At 44.7% G+C, this 23,051-nt stretch overlaps 1 protein-coding gene across 3 annotated transcripts in view; it reads right to left on the bottom strand.

Moving 5' to 3' along the window:
* LOC123766927 (Ig-like and fibronectin type-III domain-containing protein 1) overlaps positions 1-23,051 on the bottom strand; it is a 155,681-nt gene that overhangs the window by 61,530 nt on the left and 71,100 nt on the right. For 2 of the 3 annotated variants that reach the window (XM_069307414.1, XM_069307415.1), the window contains exon 3: positions 19,363-19,572. In XM_069307414.1, the coding sequence (XP_069163515.1) occupies positions 19,363-19,572 (210 nt within the window). Of the gene's footprint in view, positions 1-11,589; positions 11,623-19,362; positions 19,573-23,051 lie in introns of all 3 variants that reach the window. The other variant, XM_069307413.1, reaches the window with a different exon arrangement.

The following is a 23,051-nucleotide window of genomic DNA, read 5'->3' as shown; positions in this document are numbered from 1 at the left end:
GCCGACCCCTCACAGTGTTCAAGAGAGAACTATCAACATCAGAGGCCCGAGACTGTTCAACACGCTTCCACTACACATAAGGGACATAACTGGCCGATCCCTCACAGTGTTCAAGAGAGAACTATCAACATCAGAGGCCCGAGACTGTTCAACACGCTTCCACTACACATAAGGGACATAACTGGCCGAACTCTCAGTGTTCAACAGAGAGAGAACTTGATAAACACCATCAAAGAATACCTAATCAACCAGGGGCCAGATTCACGAAGCAGTTACGCAAGCACTTACGAACGTGTCCATCTTTCCTCAATCTTTGACGGCTTTGGTTACATTTATTAAACAGTTTACAAGCATGAAAACTTGCCAATCAACTGTAGTTATTGTTATAAACAGCCTCCTGATGCTTCGGAGCTCATTAACTGTTTAATAATTGTAAACAAAGCCGCCAAAGATTGAGAAAAGATGTACAGGTTCGTAAGTGCTTGCTTAACTGCTTCCTGAATCTGGCCCCTGGCTGTGATTTACACGTCAAGCTGCGAGCAACCACGTACAACAGCCTGGTTGATCACACCATCAACCAGGAGGCCTGGTCAGAAACCGGGCCGTGGGCACGTTGATCCTCGGAACCATCGTAAGGTAACTGAAAAGTGGCTTTAAGGATAATAAAGTTAGGCTTTATATAATGATAAATGATAAATAATCTTCATATTAGAAATTAATATTACAGATAAAATTAATAATATATATGTGATAAATATTGGTGGAAAATCTTGTTGATTAATAGTAAGTAGTGAGAATAAATTAGCTCCGTTATTCCTAAGAATATTACAAGTAATGTCAACTTTATTTTCAGATCTTGGCATTTGGGTTTAGGGTAAAATTGCCTCATTAATTATCTTATTGTTCAAACCTGTATGTAGAGACGTGTCCCAAACCTAACTTTATCTAACCTAACTTACCCTGAAACCCAAACAGCATCACCGGGGTTCGAACCCTTCCTGGTCTTATGCCCGCATGTAGAACCCATATTTCCACCACCAGCAAGCGTGAAAATATTGTATTAACGTGCACAACATCCTAAATTATCCCCCCTCCCCCTGGCAAGACTACCTGCACACCACTTTTAATAGACGTATGATGAAAGGTTTATGTAAGTGGTGAAAGGTATACAACACCGAGACTAGCAGTGCACATAGCCCAACCTGTTCCGGGCCTAAGTAAGCTTAATCCCAGATTTGTTCAAGGATTTCTTGTCACGTGAGGATTACGTGTTATAAAGTGGATGTGTGAGAACCTTCGGGTGTGGGTGTATGTTCAGATGTGTCTGTATGCGTGAGGCTTACAGGTGTGGGCGTTCACGTGTGGACGTTCAGGTATGGATGTTCAGGTGTGGGCGTTCATGTATGGGCGTTCAGGTGTGGACGTTCAGGTGTGGACGTTCAGGTGTGGACGTTCAGGTATGGACGTTCATGTATGGGCGTTCAGGTGTGGACGTTCAGGTGTGGACGTTCAGGTATGGACGTTCAGGTGTGGGCGTTCACGTGTGGACGTTCAGGTGTGGACGTTCAGGTATGGACGTTCAGGTGTGGGCGTTCGGGTGTAGGCGTTCAGGTGTGGGCGTTCACGTGTGGACGTTCAGGTGTGGACGTTCAGGTATGGACGTTCATGTATGGGCGTTCACGTGTGGACGTTCAGGTGTGGACGTTCAGGTATGGACGTTCAGGTGTGGGCGTTCACGTGTGGACGTTCAGGTGTGGACGTTCAGGTATGGACGTTCAGGTGTGGGCGTTCAGGTGTGGACGTTCAGGTGTGGGCGTTCAGGTGTGGGCGTTCAGGTGTGGGCGTTCAGGTGTGGGCGTTCAGGTGTGGACGTTCAGGTATGGGCGTTCAGGTGTGGGCGTTCGGGTGTGGGCGTTCAGGTGTGGGCGTTCAGGTATGGGCGTTCAGGTGTGGGCGTTCAGGTATGGGCGTTCAGGTGTGGGCGTTCAGGTATGGGCGTTCAGGTGTGGGCGTTCAGGTATGGGCGTTCGGGTGTGGGCGTTCAGGTATGGGCGTTCAGGTGTGGGCGTTCAGGTGTGGGCGTTCAGGTGTGGACGTTCAGGTGTGGACGTTCAGGTGTGGACGTTCAGGTGTGGACGTTCAGGTGTGGACGTTCAGGTGTGGGCGTTCGGGTGTGGACGTTCAGGTGTGGACGTTCAGGTGTGGACGTTCAGGTGTGGACGTTCAGGTGTGGGCGTTCAGGTGTGGACGTTCAGGTGTGGACGTTCAGGTGTGGACGTTCAGGTGTGGACGTTCAGGTGTGGACGTTCAGGTGTGGACGTTCAGGTGTGGACGTTCAGGTGTGGACGTTCAGGTGTGGACGTTCAGGTGTGGACGTTCAGGTGTGGACGTTCAGGTGTGGACGTTCAGGTGTGGACGTTCAGGTGTGGACGTTCAGGTGTGGACGTTCAGGTGTGGACGTTCAGGTGTGGGCGTATTTGCTGCTAACTTAGTTTCATTTCATTCTCATTATTGTTGTTGTTGTTTCAGATTTAGCTACTGAGAACGAAGTGTCCATGTAGCACGGTCTATGGCGAGCCCGGAATCCTTCGTCCTCATACTCCCGCCCCCTTATCTCCAACCCCTCACCCCACCCCCTCACCCCACCCCCCTCACCCCACCCCCCCTCACACCACCTCACGCCTCACAACACATCACTTCACCCCACCCCCCTCACCCCACCCCCCTCACACCACCTCACGCCTCACCACACATCACTTCACCCCACCCCCCTCACCCCACCCCCCTCACACCACCTCACGCCTCACCACACATCACTTCACCCCACCCCCCTCACCCCACCCCCCTCACACCACCTCACGCCTCACCACACATCACTTCACCCTCATCTCCCTCCTTGCATATAATGGCTTCCTTCCCTCCTTCAGTTAAGACTTGGTAAGGGTTCCGGAGTGCCTCAAACACCCCCAACTTTCCCCGGCTTTCATTTAGTGTTTCTGGAAGACTAACTACATTCCCTGTTCTTCTTTCCATTCTGTTGTGTTTACATGTCAGTCACATACCCCTCTTACTTCCTGCCTTTCTAAGACAAGTCAATTGTTTCCTTAATTTATCTTTATTATGCAGGTTCGATCCCATCAAACTGCTCCAAAAGGCTGCAGGTTCGATCCCGCAATATTGTCTCGTGGATACATCAAGTTATGGTGATATCGTCGCGTGCTCACGACTGTCTTCTGCTGCAAATATATTTGAAAAGAATTAGAGAAAAATTGTCAAACATGATTAAATTTCATTTGATCATGTAATTGGCTCAAAGCAATTTTCCGTTCCACAAACGATGGGTCACAAGTTATCTTGAGATGATTTCGGGGCTTTAGTGTCCCCGCGGCCCGGTCCTCGACCGGTCCACCCCCAGGAAGCAGCCCATGACAGCTGACTAACTCCCAGGTACCTATTTTACTGCTAGGTAACAGGGGCATAGGGTGAAAGAAACTCTGCCCATCGTTTCTCGCCGGCGCCTGGGATCGAACCCGGGACCACAGGATCACGCGTCCAGTGTTCTGTCCGCTCAGCCACCGGCTGCGGGATGTTGACCAGGGATAGAGTACATTCTTGTAACGCCGTGGAAAATATCCCGTTGGTACCTGGGGACTTGTTTAACTTAGGTTAATCTTCTTGATTACTTTTCCTAGTAGTGATTAAGTTGTTTTACTTCCTCTGAAGGTTCATCTCTAGTAAATATTTAGGTAACATTGCTTTTTAAAATATCAGCCATTTCTAACCTAACGTAGCTAAACTTATCCTAACTAAACCTAAGCTAACCTAGCCTAACCCAACCTACCCTAACCTAACCTTGAGGGTCATAAATGGTGTATAATCCCTCCTGGCATATAATAATCCACTATATACTTTTATATAGGATTAAAGGATTATACTTAGTATAATCCAATTTTTCAGCTGAGTTAAAACAGGTTTTTTCACAATTCTAACCTTGAATTAAATTTATATCCGTCAATGAAGGACATGTGGAAGTTAATTAATAAGTATAAAACTTAAAATCATTACCATATAAATGATGTAATTTAAAACCAATCAGTTTTGTCCATTAAATTTATTTCAGAATTTGGAATAAATATGTAAATATTCAACATTATTTGTTTGTAACTTTCATGTCAGATTAATACAGCGACATGTCAACTGGTGCCCCGGGTCATGTCCCTTCCTGAGGCGTGACCAGCCTGTGTTGTGCTTGCGGGGGTTGAGCTCTGGCTCTTTGGTCCCGCCTCTCAACTGTCAATCAACAGGTGTACAGGTTTCTGAGCCTACTGGGCTCTATCATATCTACACTTGAAGCTGTGTATGGAGTCAGCCTCCACCACATCACTTCCTAATGCATTCAACCTGTCTACTACTCTGACACTGAAAAAGTTCTTTCTAATATCTCTGTGGCTCATTTGGGCACTCAATTTCCACCTGTGTCCCCTAGTGCGTGTGCCCTTTGTGGTAAATAGCCTGTCTTTATCTACCCTATCAATTCCTCTGAGAATCTTGTATGTGGTGATCATGTCGTGTGTGTGTGTGTGTATGCTCACGTGCGTGCATATGAGGGGAATGAAGAGTATAACCTCCCTCCCCGCCCTCCTTCCAAGATGTGATGACCCCACAATAAAAGCCTCGCTGGGGCGCCTGTAAGCCGCATCAAGCCTCGCTGGGGCGCCTGTAAGCCGCATCAAGCCTCGCTGGGGCGCCTGTAAGCCGCATCAAAAGTTTACGTCCCACGATTGGAAGACGCCAACAAAAGCCCGGGATGCTGCACATCCGTGTCAGAGATGAGATCTGTCCCGGGCGCCATCTCCCACACAGTCTTATACGTCGCTACGCCAGCTGACTCTTCACCTCTTTGGTTGTCTAAAGCCTTTACGCGAACGATTCTTTCGCGATATCTTCAAATAGCATTCACAGAGCAGCCTTGTTTGAGGGCTTTTGAAAGCCGAGGTGCCAATAGAGTCCGTGAAGTGCTTTCAGTCTTACAGGCATCGACGGGTGGAACCATTCCATCTCCAGAGAAAATATTGGAAAAATCTAACTGTGAGAGAGAGAATGCTGGCACCACTGACCATGCTTGCCACTCTCCCTTAGTGCTGGCATGATATCGCAGCTTCGGCAACCTTCACTTGAGAAGGAAGTTGAAAAATTAACTCTCCAAAGTTCACTTCTGCAGTTTTATTTGTGCGCGGCGCTAAGATCTGCATTTCGTTAACTCTTGTTAACATTCTCAGAGGCAGTGTAGGCATGATTACAAAAAGTGTTTTGCTGCATGATAAGTACTCGAGGATGAGGTGAAGGTGATGAGGAGGGACGGAATGTGATGAAGAAGCGCCTCACTTATTGGTCCATAATGGTATCTCATCACTCTCTTGATGGCTGGTTAAGTATGTTGTATGTTCCGTTATGTTGTGATAGTTGGCAGACTGTAATGTGGTGCTAATTGGCTATTGACACGTGGTTTAGTTTATATCACCATCACCATAATGTTCATACTCTTACGAAAGATAACATTAAGATATCAGAATGTTGACCAGACCACACACTTGAAGGTGAGGGGACGACGACGTTTCGGTCCGTCCTGGACCATTCACAATCGACTTGAGAATGGTCCAGGACGGACCGAAACGTCGTCGTCCCTTCACTTTCTAGTGTGTGGTCTGGTCAACATTCTTCAGCCCCGTTATTGTGACTCATCGCCTGCTTAAGATATCAGATATCAGAAATAAGATTTATTTGATCTTGTATAAATATAGTGTTGTATTCTTGTTATAAAATATTAAGCAGAAATACAACTTTATAAAAGTTCTTGTGACCAATTATTATTGCAAATTTAGCTCTGATTAGCTAGTCTCATTATTTATTATCTATATATAATGTTTGAACTAATTAGTGAAATGTGAGAGTAAAAGTCCATAGAGTTTGCAAACGAAAAAAAATAGATGATTTAATTTTAATATGTGAACTTATACTTGATCGTTAAAGTTATTCGCTGGGCTGATTCCTTAGCAGGATATAGTCTGTTATTATTGTTGGCATACGGCATTAACATAGTATTACCCCTGGTGTACATAGTAGCCCTGGTGTACACAGTACCCCTGGTGTACATAGTAGCCCTGGTGTACACAGTACCCCTGGTGTACACAGTACCCCTGGTGTACACAGTACCCCTGGTGTACATAGTAGCCCTGGTGTACACAGTACCCCTGGTGTACACAGTAGCCCTGGTGTACACAGTACCCCTGGTGTACATAGTACCCCTGGTGTACACAGTACCCCTGGTGTACACAGTACCCCTGGTGTACACAGTACCCCTGGTGTACACAGTACCCCTGGTGTACACAGTACCCCTGGTGTACATAGTAGCCCTGGTGTACACAGTACCCCTGGTGTACACAGTACCCCTGGTGTACACAGTACCCCTGGTGTACACAGTACCCCTGGTGTACACAGTACCCCTGGTGTACACAGTACCCCTGGTGTACACAGTACCCCTGGTGTACACAGTAGCCCTGGTGTACATAGTAGCCCTGGTGTACACAGTACCCCTGGTGTACACAGTAGCCCTGGTGTACACAGTACCCCTGGTGTACACAGTAGCCCTGGTGTACACAGTACCCCTGGTGTACACAGTAGCCCTGGTGTACATAGTAGCCCTGGTGTACACAGTACCCCTGGTGTACACAGTAGCCCTGGTGTACACAGTACCCCTGGTGTACACAGTAGCCCTGGTGTACATAGTAGCCCTGGTGTACACAGTACCCCTGGTGTACACAGTAGCCCTGGTGTACACAGTACCCCTGGTGTACACAGTAGCCCTGGTGTACATAGTAGCCCTGGTGTACACAGTACCCCTGGTGTACACAGTAGCCCTGGTGTACATAGTAGCCCTGGTGTACATAGTAGCCCTGGTGTACACAGTACCCCTGGTGTACACAGTAGCCCTGGTGTACATAGTAGCCCTGGTGTACATAGTAGCCCTGGTGTACACAGTACCCCTGGTGTACACAGTACCCCTGGTGTACACAGTACCCCTGGTGTACATAGTAGCCCTGGTGTACATAGTAGCCCTGGTGTACACAGTACCCCTGGTGTACATAGTAGCCCTGGTGTACACAGTACCCCTGGTGTACACAGTACCCCTGGTGTACACAGTACCCCTGGTGTACACAGTACCCCTGGTGTACATAGTAGCCCTGGTGTACACAGTACCCCTGGTGTACACAGTACCCCTGGTGTACACAGTACCCCTGGTGTACACAGTACCCCTGGTGTACACAGTAGCCCTGGTGTACATAGTAGCCCTGGTGTACATAGTAGCCCTGGTGTACACAGTACCCCTGGTGTACACAGTACCCCTGGTGTACACAGTACCCCTGGTGTACATAGTAGCCCTGGTGTACATAGTAGCCCTGGTGTACACAGTACCCCTGGTGTACATAGTAGCCCTGGTGTACACAGTACCCCTGGTGTACACAGTACCCCTGGTGTACACAGTACCCCTGGTGTACACAGTACCCCTGGTGTACACAGTACCCCTGGTGTACACAGTACCCCTGGTGTACACAGTACCCCTGGTGTACACAGTACCCCTGGTGTACACAGTACCCCTGGTGTAAACAGTACCCCTGGTGTACACAGTACCCCTGGTGTACACAGTACCCCTGGTGTACACAGTACCCCTGGTGTACACAGTACCCCTGGTGTACACAGTACCCCTGGTGTACACAGTACCCCTGGTGTACACAGTACCCCTGGTGTACACAGTACCCCTGGTGTACACAGTACCCCTGGTGTACACAGTACCCCTGGTGTACACAGTACCCCTGGTGTACATAGTACCCCTGGTGTACACAGTACCCCTGGTGTACACCGTACCCCTGGTGTACACAGTACCCCTGGTGTACACAGTACCCCTGGTGTACACAGTACCCCTGGTGTACACAGTACCCCTGGTGTACACAGTACCCCTGGTGTACACAGTACCCCTGGTGTACACAGTACCCCTGGTGTACACAGTACCCCTGGTGTACACAGTACCCCTGGTGTACACAGTACCCCTGGTGTACACAGCACCCCTGGTGTACACAGTACCCCTGGTGTACACAGTACCCCTGGTGTACACAGTACCTCTGGTGTACACAGTACCCCTGGTGTACATAGTACCCCTGGTGTACATAGTACCCCTGGTGTACACAGTACCCCTGGTGTACACAGTACCCCTGGTGTACACCGTACCCCTGGTGTACACCGTACCCCTGGTGTACACAGTACCCCTGGTGTACACAGTACCCCTGGTGTACACCGTACCCCTGGTGTACATAGTACCCCTGGTGTACACCGTACCCCTGGTGTACACAGTACCCCTGGTGTACACCGTACCCCTGGTGTACACCGTACCCCTGGTGTACACAGTACCCCTGTGTATACTTAAAGGCATCGCTGGCTCCTGTAACTCAGAAACACCGTCCAACAGGTGCTCAATAACACGCCCCCTTCAGAAAAGTCAACATAAAAGTGCGCTCAGTGACTATCTTTTGTCTTTGTGCCAAACAGAACAAAAAATTGGTCCCCATTTTTGTTCGTTATATTATATACGCGGAAGATCTATATGAATCTCCGGGGATTTTATATTCGTTCGATTTTTATTTGTAACTAAAAAAAGATTTTTTTGTGTAACTTTAAGTCTGAATTTTATTATTAATTCCGCTGATGTTCCTATTGAAAGATTTGAATGTTTCATCAGTGTACACGATGAATAGGGTGTACATACCTGGTTGATGGGGTTCTGGGAGTTTGGTCCACCAGGCTGTTGCTTGGAGCGGCCCGCAGGCCCACATATACCTGGTTGATGGGGTTCTGGGAGTTCTTCTACTGCCCAAGCCCGGCCCGAGGCCAGGCTTGACTTGTGAGAGTTTGGTCCACCAGGCTGTTGCTTGGAGCGGCCCGCAGGCCCACATATACCTGGTTGATGGGGTTCTGGGAGTTCTTCTACTCCCCAAGCCCGGCCCGAGGCCAGGCTTGACTTGTGAGAGTTTGGTCCACCAGGCTGTTGCTTGGAGCGGCCCGCAGGCCCACATACCCACCACAGCCCGGTTGGTCCGGCACTTTTTTTTAGGAAAACAGTCTAGTTTTCTCTTGAAGATGTCCACCACGGTTGTTCCGGCAATATTTCTTATAGTCGCTGGTAGGACGTTGAACAACCGCGGACCTCTGATGTTTATACAGTGTTCTCTGATTGTGCCTATGGCACCTCTGCTCTTCACTGGTTCTATTCTGCATTTTCTTTCATATAAACGAAAATGTACAGCTGGGGTGTACATTTGTGGTGTACGAAAATGTACACCACCGTACACCAGGAGTACTATGTACACCAGGGGTACTATGTACACCAGGGGTACTGTGTACACCTGGGGTACGGTGTACACCAGGGGTACGGTGTACACTAGGGGTACTGTTTACACCAGGGGTACTGTTTACACCAGGGGTACGGTGTACACCAGGGGTACTGTGTACATCAGGGGTACGGTGTACACCAGGGGTACTGTGTACACAAGGGCTACGGTGTACACCAGGGCTACGGTGTACACCAGGGGTACTGTGTACACCAGGGGTACGGTGTACAGGAGCGGGTAGAGGGCATTAAACAGGTCGCTTGGGAACAAAAACTTGCGTCCGGAGCCAGCAAGGTTAATACACTTCTTGAAGGTTACTCGTGTGGCAGGTGTTTAGCAGGTGTTGAAGGTCAACAGGTGTTGAAGGTCAGGTGTTATAGTCACCTGAGAATATGATAATAAAGGAAATGCAGCTCCTACTGGTCCATACGAGGCAGCTCCTATTGGTCCATACGAGGCAGCTGCTATTGGTCCATACGAGGCAGCTCCTATTGGTCCATACGAGGCAGCTCCTATTGGCCCATACGAGGCAGCTCCTATTGGTCCATACGAGGCAGCTCCTATTGGTCCATACGAGGCAGCTCCTATTGGCCTATACGAGGCACCTCCTATTGGACCATACGAGGCAGCTCCTATTGGTCCATACGAGGCAGCTCCTATTGGTCCATACGAGGCAGCTCCTATTGGTCCATACAAGGCAGCTCCTATTGGTCCATACGAGGCACCTCCTATTGGACCATACGAGGCAGCTCCTATTGGTCCATACGAGGCAGCTCCTATTGGACCATACGAGGCAGCTCCTATTGGTCCATACGAGGCAGCTCCTATTGGTCCATACGAGGCAGCTGCTATTGGTCCATACGAGGCAGCTGCTATTGGTCCATACGAGGCAGCTCCTATTTATATCCACCCCAAACTCAACATATGGTATTTACATCCATTGCTTTGTGCTTTATTTTTAGTAAATAGATATAATAACACATTCATTTTTCTTTAACCTTTTCATTCATTTACTCACGTCACTCACGTCAATCATTACTCATCCTGTGTCAAGTGATTAGTCTGACGAGTCGTCTTCACAGGCAATAATGACCTATACATTAACTGTCAAAATATTTACCCAGTTACCCAGCAGTCCGGTAAACAGTTTTTACCTCATTATAAAGGAAATAAATTCGTCTTTACTCGTAATTTCTACTTTGATTTCGCTAAATCATTTATTTAAATAATATATATGTGGAAAAAATTTTTGCTTTCATCGAATTTATAAAATATGTATTAGTTCATTGTAAATCTCAATGTCATCTTTATGATCTAAATAATCTTATTTTACCTACAAAATCCATTGTCCATAATGAGACATTTTTTTACTTTTTATTTTAACATCAAATGTTATTTGTTTTCCATTCCATAGATCTCCACATTTGTTCTATGTTGAAAAAAAATAAAATAACACGTTATTAGTACGGATAAAATTCTCCTTTTGCACATGAGCCGGACTGTCTGTTCACAGCCAAAAGATCCCGGGTTCGATTCCTACAGCAGGAGAGTGAATGGAGACCTTTTTGGCAGTCTCCATTCACTACTGGAAGCCAGCAGTTAGTCAACTGGTGCAGGCTGCATGGGGGAAGGTCAGTGGTTGACCTTGACCTTAATTACCCTAACTACCTTGCTGCCCCATTCAAAGGAAAACCAAAAGTTAATAACATTTGCTAACACAACAACATCTCACCATTAATATAACAATAGTATTTCCTTGTTTAACGTTGGTTTGGTGTCGGACTTAAGGCCTATATCAACCTCTACAGGGACATTAAGGCCACCACAACAGTTTACTGACCAACCAGCAAGTATACTGTAGACATAGTAAACCATTAGTGTACCCATGAATACCTACCATATATAAAGTACAAGACTTTACGCGTAAAGCCAACTTTAAACACAACCTCAACATTCCCATCACATAAAGTCCCCGAAACGTTTTTTAAACGTTATTACATCCTTAAAACGTTTTATCAAAGTAACAAGAATAAAATGACGTCATGAATACGTTCTGAGCCTAACAGGTTCTGACGCTGAAGAACAAAAAATAGACTTTAAGGTCGTAAAGAAGAAAACATTGTCCAAGAATATAGAAGGGGAGACTTGCCTGATCTGATGATGCTGGTGTTGTAAGAGGGAGCTGAAAGAAAACGGAATAGGGGATCAAGCAGGGTAGACTACGGACAAAGTAGCCTACGTGCAATTTTTCATATATACTCATGCAAGAAATTGTCAAGAGAATTTAAACAGAATTACAGAAGCAACTTTGAACTTAACACATAACAGAAGAGTTAAACAATGAGTGGGGGGAAAAAATATAAATTTGAAAAAGGTAAAAAAAGATATATTAAACATTAAACCTGTACACACACACACACACACACACACACACACACACACACACACACACACACACACACACACACACACACACACACACACATACACACACACACACACACACACACACACACACACACACATACACACACACTAGGAAAATCATATTTAATTTCAAACAGTTCGGGTCTTGTTTTGTCTCAAGTCATAAATCAGTGTGTATCCAGTCACCTGTCATCTCCACGCCAGTCTTGTGGGTGTCAATGGTCACACTGGAGACATACAGACATGTATACATAAATATATTACATGTATACATGCACACTTACAGTCATACATGAGTTGAGAGGCTGGGCCAAAGAGCTAAAGCTCAAACCCTGCAAGTACAACTAGGTGAGTACATGACGGTATTCACTATACCCCCCCCCCCCCCACTCTTCCCCCTCACCGGTAAGGATTCGAACCTGGTCCATAAAAGTGTAATCTAAACATACACACTACTTCAGCCATGTACACAAAATATCATTCTTGTTCAATCCATACACTTGTATGCATACACATATACACATACATAGCAGTTTAGGTCATAGTATGATAAGTATATAATGAAGTGTTAGCAAGGGAAGATAACGTGCTGTGATAACTTTTTCCCTGAAGACGTCATACTGACCTCTACATCACTGATGGAGACGTCATACTGACCTCTACGTCACTGGTGGAGACGTCATACTAACCTCTACGTCACTGATGGAGACGTCATACTGACCTCTACGTCACTGATGGAGACGTCATACTGACCTCTACGTCACTGGTGGAGACGTCATACTAACCTCTACGTCACTGATGGAGACGTCATACTGACCTCTACGTCACTGATGGAGACGTCATACTGACCTCTACGTCACTGATGGAGACGTCATACTGACCTCTACGTCACTGGTGGAGACGTCATACTGACCTCTACGTCACTGGTGGAGACGTCATACTGACCTCTACGTCACTGATGGAGACGTCATACTGACCTCTACGTCACTGATGGAGACGTCATACTGACCTCTACGTCACTGGTGGAGACGTCATACTGACTACTACGTCACTGATGGAGACGTCATACTGACTACTACGTCACTGGTGGAGACGTCATACTGACCTCTACGTCACTGATGGAGACGTCATACTGACTACTACGTCACTGGTGGAGACGTCATACTGACTACTACGTCACTGATGGAGACGTCATACTGACTACTACGTCACTGGTGGAGACGTCATACTGACCTCTACGTCACTGATGGAGACGTCATACTGACCTCTACGTCACTGGTGGAGACGTCATACTGACTACTACGTCACTGATGGAGACGTCATACTGACTACTACGTCACTGGTGGAGACGTCATACTGACTACTACGTCACTGATGGAGACGTCATACTGACCTCTACGTCACTGATGGAGACGTCATACTGACTACAGTACTACGTCACTGATGGAGACGTCATACTGACCTCTACGTCACTGGTGGAGACGTCATACTGACTACAGTACTACGTCACTGGTGGAGACGTCATACTGACCTCTACGTCACTGGTGGAGACGTCATACTGACCTCTACGTCACTGATGGAAACGTCATACTGACCTCTACGTCACTGATGGAGACGTCATACTGACCTCTACGTCACTGGTGGAGACGTCATACTGACCTCTACGTCACTGGTGGAGACGTCATACTGACCTCTACGTCACTGATGGAGACGTCATACTGACCTCTACGTCACTGGTGGAGACGTCATACTGACCTCTACGTCACTGGTGGAGACGTCATACTGACCTCTACGTCACTGGTGGAGACGTCATACTGACTACTACCTCACTGATGGAGACGTCATACTGACCTCTACGTCACTGGTGGAGACGTCATACTGACCTCTACGTCACTGGTGGAGACGTCATACTGACTACTACCTCACTGATGGAGACGTCATACTGACCTCTACGTCACTGATGGAGATGTCATACTGACCTCTACGTCACTGATGGAGACGTCATACTGACCTCTACGTCACTGGTGGAGACGTCATACTGACCTCTACGTCACTGGTGGAGACGTCATACTGACCTCTACGTCACTGATGGAGACGTCATACTACCCATTAGTATGCTGGTATATGCGTCACACGAACCCATGGTATTCTAGCATACACATCATACTAACCACTAGTATACTATTGTATACCTCACACAAACACCCAAAAATGGACCGTTTACTTTATAAAAAAAAAATACATTCAAATGGACATACACGTAACTCAAATTATACAGAAAACGAAGAATATAATTACAGGACAACATTAAGGTAGTTAATATGGTGATTACAAAGGGTCACGTAAGACTACTATTCATGCTCCACAGACATAAAAGTGACGTGTTAAAGCAGAAGCAGACAAGACATGCCAGGGGGGTCAGGCAACACTCGATGAAGCACATAAATGCAAAAATATTCATGAAAAAAGTTTGAAAGGTGTACTTTAATGATGAATTAACTGGTATTCATCGCGTATTCTTACACATCCTATAACTCATCTTAATTAGCACTGTGATGCCGGTGGGATCATCCGAGGAGCCTGTTGATCCTAGTTCCCTAGGGGGACACTTAAGAGTGATGATTTCAAAAGTAACTTTTGAGTTACTTTAGTCACCCCATAATGAGCCTCACTCTCAACCTCCGTATGAGTGACAACAGAAAACGAGGTGTTATTTTGAATCTGTTTCTTGTACAGGACCTTGGTGCACTAACCAGGATTAGCTCCCGGTGTTAATAGAACGTCGCGTTTTGACGTATACTTTACCCGTATACGAAATAACGTATATACGAAATTAACACACCGTCCCGTTTTCTGTTTGTGGGTCACTTGGTAAGTTAAGTTAGGTCACTTTAGTACGATAGTTTATTGACGTTGGGAACATTCGTGAGAACGGAGTTGGTGATTAGCCCCTGCCCCCAATGACTCCTCATAGTCTTCAGTATTCAGGTAAGAATATTTCAATTATATGACCATCATTCTCTACATGAAACTCTAACAATACAGAACATAAACTATATTAAAAATATCATCAATTGAATGGTTATGAGTAAAGCTTTACAATCACTGAAATAGAAAAAAACAAAATTAACGATGAAAGTGTAGGCCTACCTACCAGAATTATCATCATTGTTGAATTAGTATTTCAGGTTTCCCATTATTAATAATATGGTCAAGCATCACACATTGTTGTTAAATGAAGGAGTTATTAACATTTTCAAATATCAGTATTTAACATAATTGATTTCTTCATGTTCATAATACAGTATTGTATTCTGTATTTAAGTTCAGTAATTGACGTTAAGTGGTACAATGTTTTTATTAAATCAAATAAGACAGTAATTCACTTTATTTAAAGTATTTTACCACATTAATATATATATATATATATATATATATATATATATATATATATATATATATATATATATATATATATATATATATATATATATATATTTGCCTAAATGAGGTTAAGAAAGGATTTTGTCTTTATTATTTAATATTTTATATTTTTATGCATTTCATCTGGATTAGCCTAGATTTTTGTCACAATTAAAATTCATTAGTTAAGTCGCCAAACATTTATTTTAACATTAATCTAATATATATGCCTATAATTTCTAAAAAAATTGAGAACAAGTGTTTTAATTGCATTTAGTGCTTAACAAAAAGCTTATGGAAAACATATTCAAAACAATCATGTTTTTTTTTCTTAGCTTGAGTGATTAGCAGATAATATTTGCCCATTAAGAATATAATAATCTGGTATAATATTATTTGTCTCTTCATAAAATATAAATTTAACACGAGTTACAGACATACAGAGCATATACAGATTACACGAGGGACCCGACAAAAGCATCATCTCTATAGCTCCAGGTTGTGTAGTGGAGAATGCTTGACTTATGCAAGGTTTACGTCAAGCTAAGAGCGCTCCAGAGGTCACTTGTCCGGAGGGTGTTCTTAGGAAGAAAGACCAAGTGATCTCTGGGGCACTTTTGGCTTTACATAAACCGGCTATAAGTCAGGTTTTCTCAACAACACAACCCTGGCGCTGTACTGATAATCCGTCATGTTAAATGAATAAAGTTCAGTGTGTCTGTAGCTCTTATTTAATATTTATTTTATAGAAAGATAAAAAAAATAATATAAAATCAAGATATTATATAGTTAATTATTTATTAAATATTAACTATAAATCGTTTAAACAAAGAGAAGCCAATAATTTCTGTAACCAATATGTTTTTTCCATAAAATTTTTATTTACTACTAAATGTAGTTCTACCAAAAAGTTTAATATTTAAATAATTAAACTCAAGGCTTACATATTAGATTGATTCATAGCAATTTAAATATTGAAGAATAACCTTATGAATTTTCCTTAGGACAAAAATGTATCTTAACTCTCAGTATGTTTGCCACATTACAATAATGTGTATACTTTGAAATCGCTTACCCAGATAAAATACATAAAAATACACAACACTAAATGTTACAGATAAAATCCTTAACTAACCTCACATAAGCTAATAATTTATTAAAGAACAGATTTTAAAGTGGCATAAGACATTGAATAATTTATGGTACGTTAATGTCTACCTTATTTATTTTTGTTGTAATTGAAATATTACCTAATATTAATAATGAATTTGTTAATATGAGGAAACAAATGGAAGTAATTAATGTTAAAACACTTATACTTGAATTATATGTTGTTTAAGACTTCAGTCACTGAGAATGCTTCTTAGATCCTGCAGTTAACAAGGGGCCTTATATATATACCTTGAAAGTATTATGAATATTGGGAAGCCTGAATTACTCATTTACTTTATGCCAATTCTGGTTATAAATATCTCGTGAAAATGATCTTTATCCGAAATCATTGGATTTTTAATATAATGAATTGAAGTTATTTGTCATTAATACGGTAAAAATATTAATGTTTTATCTGTTTAATGACAGACGGAAATACAAATTAATTATAAACTCTTATCATGAAAGGTCTAAAGTTCAGCGAATGCATATGTATATTTCTAAATGTCCCCCCCCCCCCGTGTCTCTGTTCCTGGCGTGTCCAACCCTACACTCTCTCTGATGATTGTGTAATTAACAGAGACTCACTAATAAAACTTAAGGTTTATTGTGCCATCAGAAAGACAGTTGTATAAAGGTCCTTATGACCATATTTCAAGACAAATATCTTAAATGGGAGCAAAGAGATATGAAGATGAAGAATACCTAGGCCGCGCCGGTGCCTGGCTTACAGAGAACTACTTATGCATCGCTGGGATACGGCCAAACGTATGTGATTGGTCAAGGGAAGAGAGGTTCCTTCTCTCTGATTGGTCAGATGAGAAGTACTAGTGACCTCTGTCAACACGCAGGTGAACTAGAGCTAAATCATTAATAAGTTCGCAACAAACCTTTTCTGAATCGAGCACAGAATTCTTTCCCAAGCACCTTTGTGACCAAATCAGTTCCAGGTCTCTGACTTAATTCTTACTCAAGATATTTTCACTCTCTTTGTTCTCATATCCCAGCTCTTAGTCCGTCCTCATATCCCAGCTCTTAGTCCGTCCTCATATCCCAGCTCTTAGTCCGTCCTCATATCCCAGCTCTTAGTCCGTCCTCATATCCCAGCTCTTAGTCCGTCCTCATATCCCAGCTCTTAGTCCGTCCTCATATCCCAGCTCTTAGTTAACCAGCCGCATGTTTGAAAGGCTTGTCTTAGAAGCTCAATAACTGGAAAACAAAAAATAAAAGTTTTCCAATACCCGCTACTTGTCTGAACCACCAGAACCACCACCACCACCAACACCATCTCCAGCACCACCACCACCACCACCACCACCACCACCACCACCATCTCCAGCACCACCACCACCACCACCACCACCACCATCTCCAGCACCACCACCACCACCATCTCCAGCACCACCACCACCACCACCACCACCATCTCCAGCACCACCACCACCACCACCACCATCTCCAGCACCACCACCCCCACCCCCACCACCACCATCTCCAACGCCACCACCATTACTACATAACACTATTGATTAATGACATGTCTTACAGCCGTATTGTACATAATGAGATTATTTTTGTTTTCTTAACTTTACTGATGTTCGAATTATTTGTCGTGTGTGACCTTGAAGATGTAGATGTTTTCTGGAGTGGTTTGTTTGAGCACTGAGTTAGCAGTGCAGTTAGCACAAGCGCTTCTGCAGGCTCCTTCAGCAGCCATGGTGCTATCATGTCTGCTTTCACTGCTTGTGGTGAGCCTGATGAGTCCTCCTGGCGTTGTTTTCTCTCTTCATCTGTGGCTACTCATCGTTATCACCACTACCACCAACACAACAATCACCATTACCACCATCAGAACAATCACCACCACCATCAACACCACCACCAAAACAATCACCATCACCACTACAACAATCATCACCACTACCACCATCAGAACAACCACCATCACCACTACCACCATCAGAACAACCACCACCACCACTACCACCATCAGAACAACCACCACCACCACTACCACCATCAGAACAACCACCATCACCACTACCACCATCAGAACAACCACTACCACCACAACCACCTAAACACCAAACATTACGTCATTTAAAATCTAAATTAGGACCCTTTCAAGGTAGTGTACAGTTGTACACATGCCACAGTAGACCCATACTGGTGTATGCAGTACTGACCTGGAACCCGTACCCTGAGAAGCACAAAACTGAAACAAGTGCAGAGGTTTGCAACAACAGTGCCGGCACTAGAAGCGTTTAGCTACGAGAACAGGTTAAGGGAACTAACGCTGACACCATCAGAGAAGTAACAGAGGGGATATGATTGCAACATATAAAATATCGGTGGGAATAGGCGAAGTATACCCGAACAAGGAAGATTAAATTAAGAGAAAGCATGATAAAAGCGAAAGATGAAATGAGTCGAAAACATGTGAAGAAACACAAGCGCCCTGTACGAGTAGCCAAGAACTAGAATGCACTGATGGAATAAGTTCTAAAAGCCACCTCCATCCACACAAAAATTATGGCTAGTTTTGACAGTGAATTCGAACGACAAAGTTAACAACTGATAAACACCTGAGCCTCACACTCTACACACATGTTAGAAGATGATTTCGCTATGAACATGTGCTTTAGAGGGTAAAGGTGTAAAATACAAGCATGGCAGCTGAATCATTCATTGGTCCCACCTGCACCCACGTCCCCCTACTGACGCCCTACTTCCCAGGTCCCCCCTACTGACGCCCTACTCCCCACGTCCCCCCACTGACGCCCTACTGACGCCCCACTCCCCACGTCCCCCCCACTGACGCGCCACTCCCCACGCCCCCCTACTGACGCCCCACTCCCCACGCCCCCCCACTGACCACCCCACTTACTCAGCACCACCACCACCACCACCAGACACCTACCTCTGTCATGGAGGATAGACACTCTGTTATCGTTGGTGATGCTTCGCTCAGCGACGGTGAGGATGGTCTTCCTGCCGTCCTCGTGTTTGCTCCACCACACAGTGTGGTTGCCTAGGTCAGCAACCACACACGTCAGTAAGATGTCTTCTCCCTCTCGAAATGCTCGCGGGGCGTTGGCCGTGTTGCGGATGAATGGGGCGGGATCCGAACCTGTAGAGAGAACACCTTGTTACTCTTTCAAGATAACACCACACACACAGTGACAGGAACACGGGTGATAAAGGGAAGAATTGCACACTACCTCGAGGGGGTTCGAACTCCAATCACTCTGAAGCTCGATTTGTTCCTTTATTCATTCCTAGAAATCTTCCAATCAGAAACGTGCTAATCAGTCTTCCTAAATGATGTGTTAATCCCTGATTTTCCCTTAATAAATGACGGTGATCGCTTAGTTTCCATTTACATTGACCAAATGCCTTTGTAACATTTGTTAATGCAACATATGTAATTTCTGTTGCTTCTAATGCCTTTGTAGGATTCCGTAGTGATATCGAGGCGAGATATTACTGCCAAGGACAGGGGCTGGAGCGTGACTTCTGGAACCTTGCTCGGCTCCCGCGCGCACGCACACACACGCACACACACACACACACACACACACACACACACACACACACACACACACACACACACCCACACACACACACACACACACACACACACACACACACACACACACACACACACACATACACACCCACACACACACACCCACACACACACACACACACCCACACACACACACACACACACACACACACACACACACACATACACACCCACACACACACCCACACACACACACACACACACACACACACACACACACACACACACACACACACACACACACACACACACACACACACACAATCATCCCCCACATCACCTACCTCGTCCAAAAATATTCTAGCGTCCGTTTTACACTAAGCGGACCAGAAAATTGTTCATAATGCACGCAAAATTTTCTCTCCTGTTTTTTTGCATCGTTTCGTTAGTAATAGAGCGATGTATCAACACCACTCTGACATACAGAGAAAATTGGCCTGATAACAACGGGAAAATAAAGCCGCACCAAATTTCTTCCCGGCCTCGGATGAGTTGCTGTCCAGTGAGTCAAAGAGATGAAAGTCAAGGCTGCTGGACGTGCCACAGCGTACAAAATACGACGTCCTAACCTAACACACCAACCCCCAAGCCACCCACCTAACCTAGCTATAGCTGTTGCATAGAAAACGGATATTTGTGAGTCGCAAATAAACTATCTATGAACTATCTTAATGTATTAGTGCATATCTTAATTTTGTTGATACTTAGACCTAGGTTAAGTTTTTTTTTAATTGTGTTGGTAATTAGCATAGTTGCATCTACAGTACGTGGGTGAAGCCTTTAGAGACGAGCCGTTCGAACACATTCGAACACGCAAAAGAGTGAAACACTGCTCAGGAAAAATTCGAACATAATCAGTTGTGAGACATACGTAAGGTGTTTCTCATTCATAAACGATCATTTGACCGGTGTTTATGGGGCCAGGGCGCCAGATTAACGACCATTGGGGTCATTGTTTACGAGGGCGGCCGCTGTAATGGGTGCAATGCTACTTCTTTACTTCACTTAAACAAAGCTGCAGCATGAGCCGCCTCGCTAAGCGAAGATAATTGTTGTTCTTGTTTCAGATTTAGCTACTCAGAACGAGGTGTCCAAGTAGCACGGTCTATGGTGATCCCGTAGTGGACTTACCTGGCACAGGAGCGGGGCAAGTAGCACGGGCTATGGTGAGCCCGTAGTGGACTTACCTGGCACAGGAGCGGGGCAAGTAGCACGGTCTATGGTGAGCCCGTAGTGGACTTACCTGGCACAGGAGCGGGGCAAGTAGCACGGTCTATGGTGAGCCCGTAGTGGACTTACCTGGCACAGGAGCGGGGCAAGTAGGTCCACTACGGGCTCACCATAGCCAGTGATACTTGCCCCGCTCCTGTGCCAGGTAAGTCCACTACGGGCTCACCATAGCCCGTGCTACTTGCCCCGCTCCTGTGTCAGGTAAGTCCACTACGGGCTCACCATAGCCCGTGCTACTTGCCCCGCTCCTGTGCCAGGTAAGTCCACAACGGGCTCACCATAGCCCGTGCTACTTAGAATTTGTTCCGAGTAGCTGAATCTGAATGGGGGTGTCCATGGGGGGTGTCCAACCCCCATTGACTGCCAGTAAGACTGTACATACAGCCACCAGTCATCATGCAAAGTTTCGTGCGACTAGCCCCGAGCGTCTGGCTCCCAACCTCAGGCAGATATTCAAATTTAAGGACAGACATATTAATGCCATCATAAATACAACAATTATTGCTTGCAACGTTTTATCTTTCTTTCTTCGGTATTATAATGATCACTGAAATTGTTTGCAATAATGTATAATATTATGTAGTGTATAATGTATCATATATAACTATAATACATCAAGTTATTGACTTTTCTTACGATTTAAATATTAAGAAAGTGAAATTCAGTAAACAATCAACAATAAACATAAACATACATAAGATATTACACACAGAAATCCCATTATCGTGATAGATCAATGAGAAAACCCACAGGTGCCATAGGTTCGAACCTACGCGCAGGGTGGTTCCCAGGCGCACGCTCTAGTACCCCAGGTTACGACTCTTTTGACTATGTCGTGGTGTAGTCGTCTATAGCGTGCATCTGGGACCCCCCAGCGCATAGATTCGAACCCTCATCACGGCACCCGTGGATTTTCTCATTGATCTATCACGATAATGGGATTTCTGTGAGATTTCTAATAATGGGATCTATTTCTGATTTTAATATATCTTTATTTATATATCTACATATCTACATAGACATATTTACTGAGATATGTCTCATTATACACTACTGGAGCGTGTGATACTGAAGTATTACACGGTTCTTATATGTGTCAGTTGTGGGAGTGTGGGGTTCAGTCTAGTGACGATCAAGATGCATGATGCAGGCCACAACAGCCTGGCTGTAAATTAGTATCCCAAACACACTGAAGTAAACGTAGAAAAGGATATTTCAGTCCATCCTGCTTTTCCAGTTTCCTCAACAATTAAGCTATTCACAGTACAACAATAAAACTCTTTTGCGTGCAGCCATTCTATCAAATTACTAAATTATGATAATCTCAATTTATATTTCAATTAATATTTAGATTCCCAAGCCTTTAATTATTTCCTCTGCACGGATTTTGCTCACAAAAGTGTTTAGGGAATAGGCTCAGCTCTCATTATATTAATTATGAAAGAGCTCATTTTTTTAATTTATGTGTGACTCATCTCCTGGCCATCTATGACTCAGTATTAATGAATTATCAACTATCAATCATCATTGTCTATCAACATCAACTCTTGCAGCCACGGGCGTCATGGCTGGGCTCAATATTCTCCTGGTTAATTGCTGTAACTTTACAATAATTTGCATACTTGTTTGGGTTTATACTTTTAACCATTGTGAAAGGAATCTGAGCATTGTTGAGGTGTTCATCTCCTTTACTGTTAACGGGAGCCTGCAACCCTCACAATCACTGCTACTGTTAACAGAAACCTGTCACTCTCACACCACACTCAGAGGGTGTGGGTGTAGGGACCAGC

This window comes from Procambarus clarkii, chromosome 60, assembly GCF_040958095.1.
Source record: "Procambarus clarkii isolate CNS0578487 chromosome 60, FALCON_Pclarkii_2.0, whole genome shotgun sequence".
Classification (NCBI taxonomy): domain Eukaryota; kingdom Metazoa; phylum Arthropoda; class Malacostraca; order Decapoda; family Cambaridae; genus Procambarus; species Procambarus clarkii.
The sequence above is the reverse complement of the archived record's forward strand: the minus strand, read 5'-3'. Positions and strand labels throughout refer to the sequence as shown.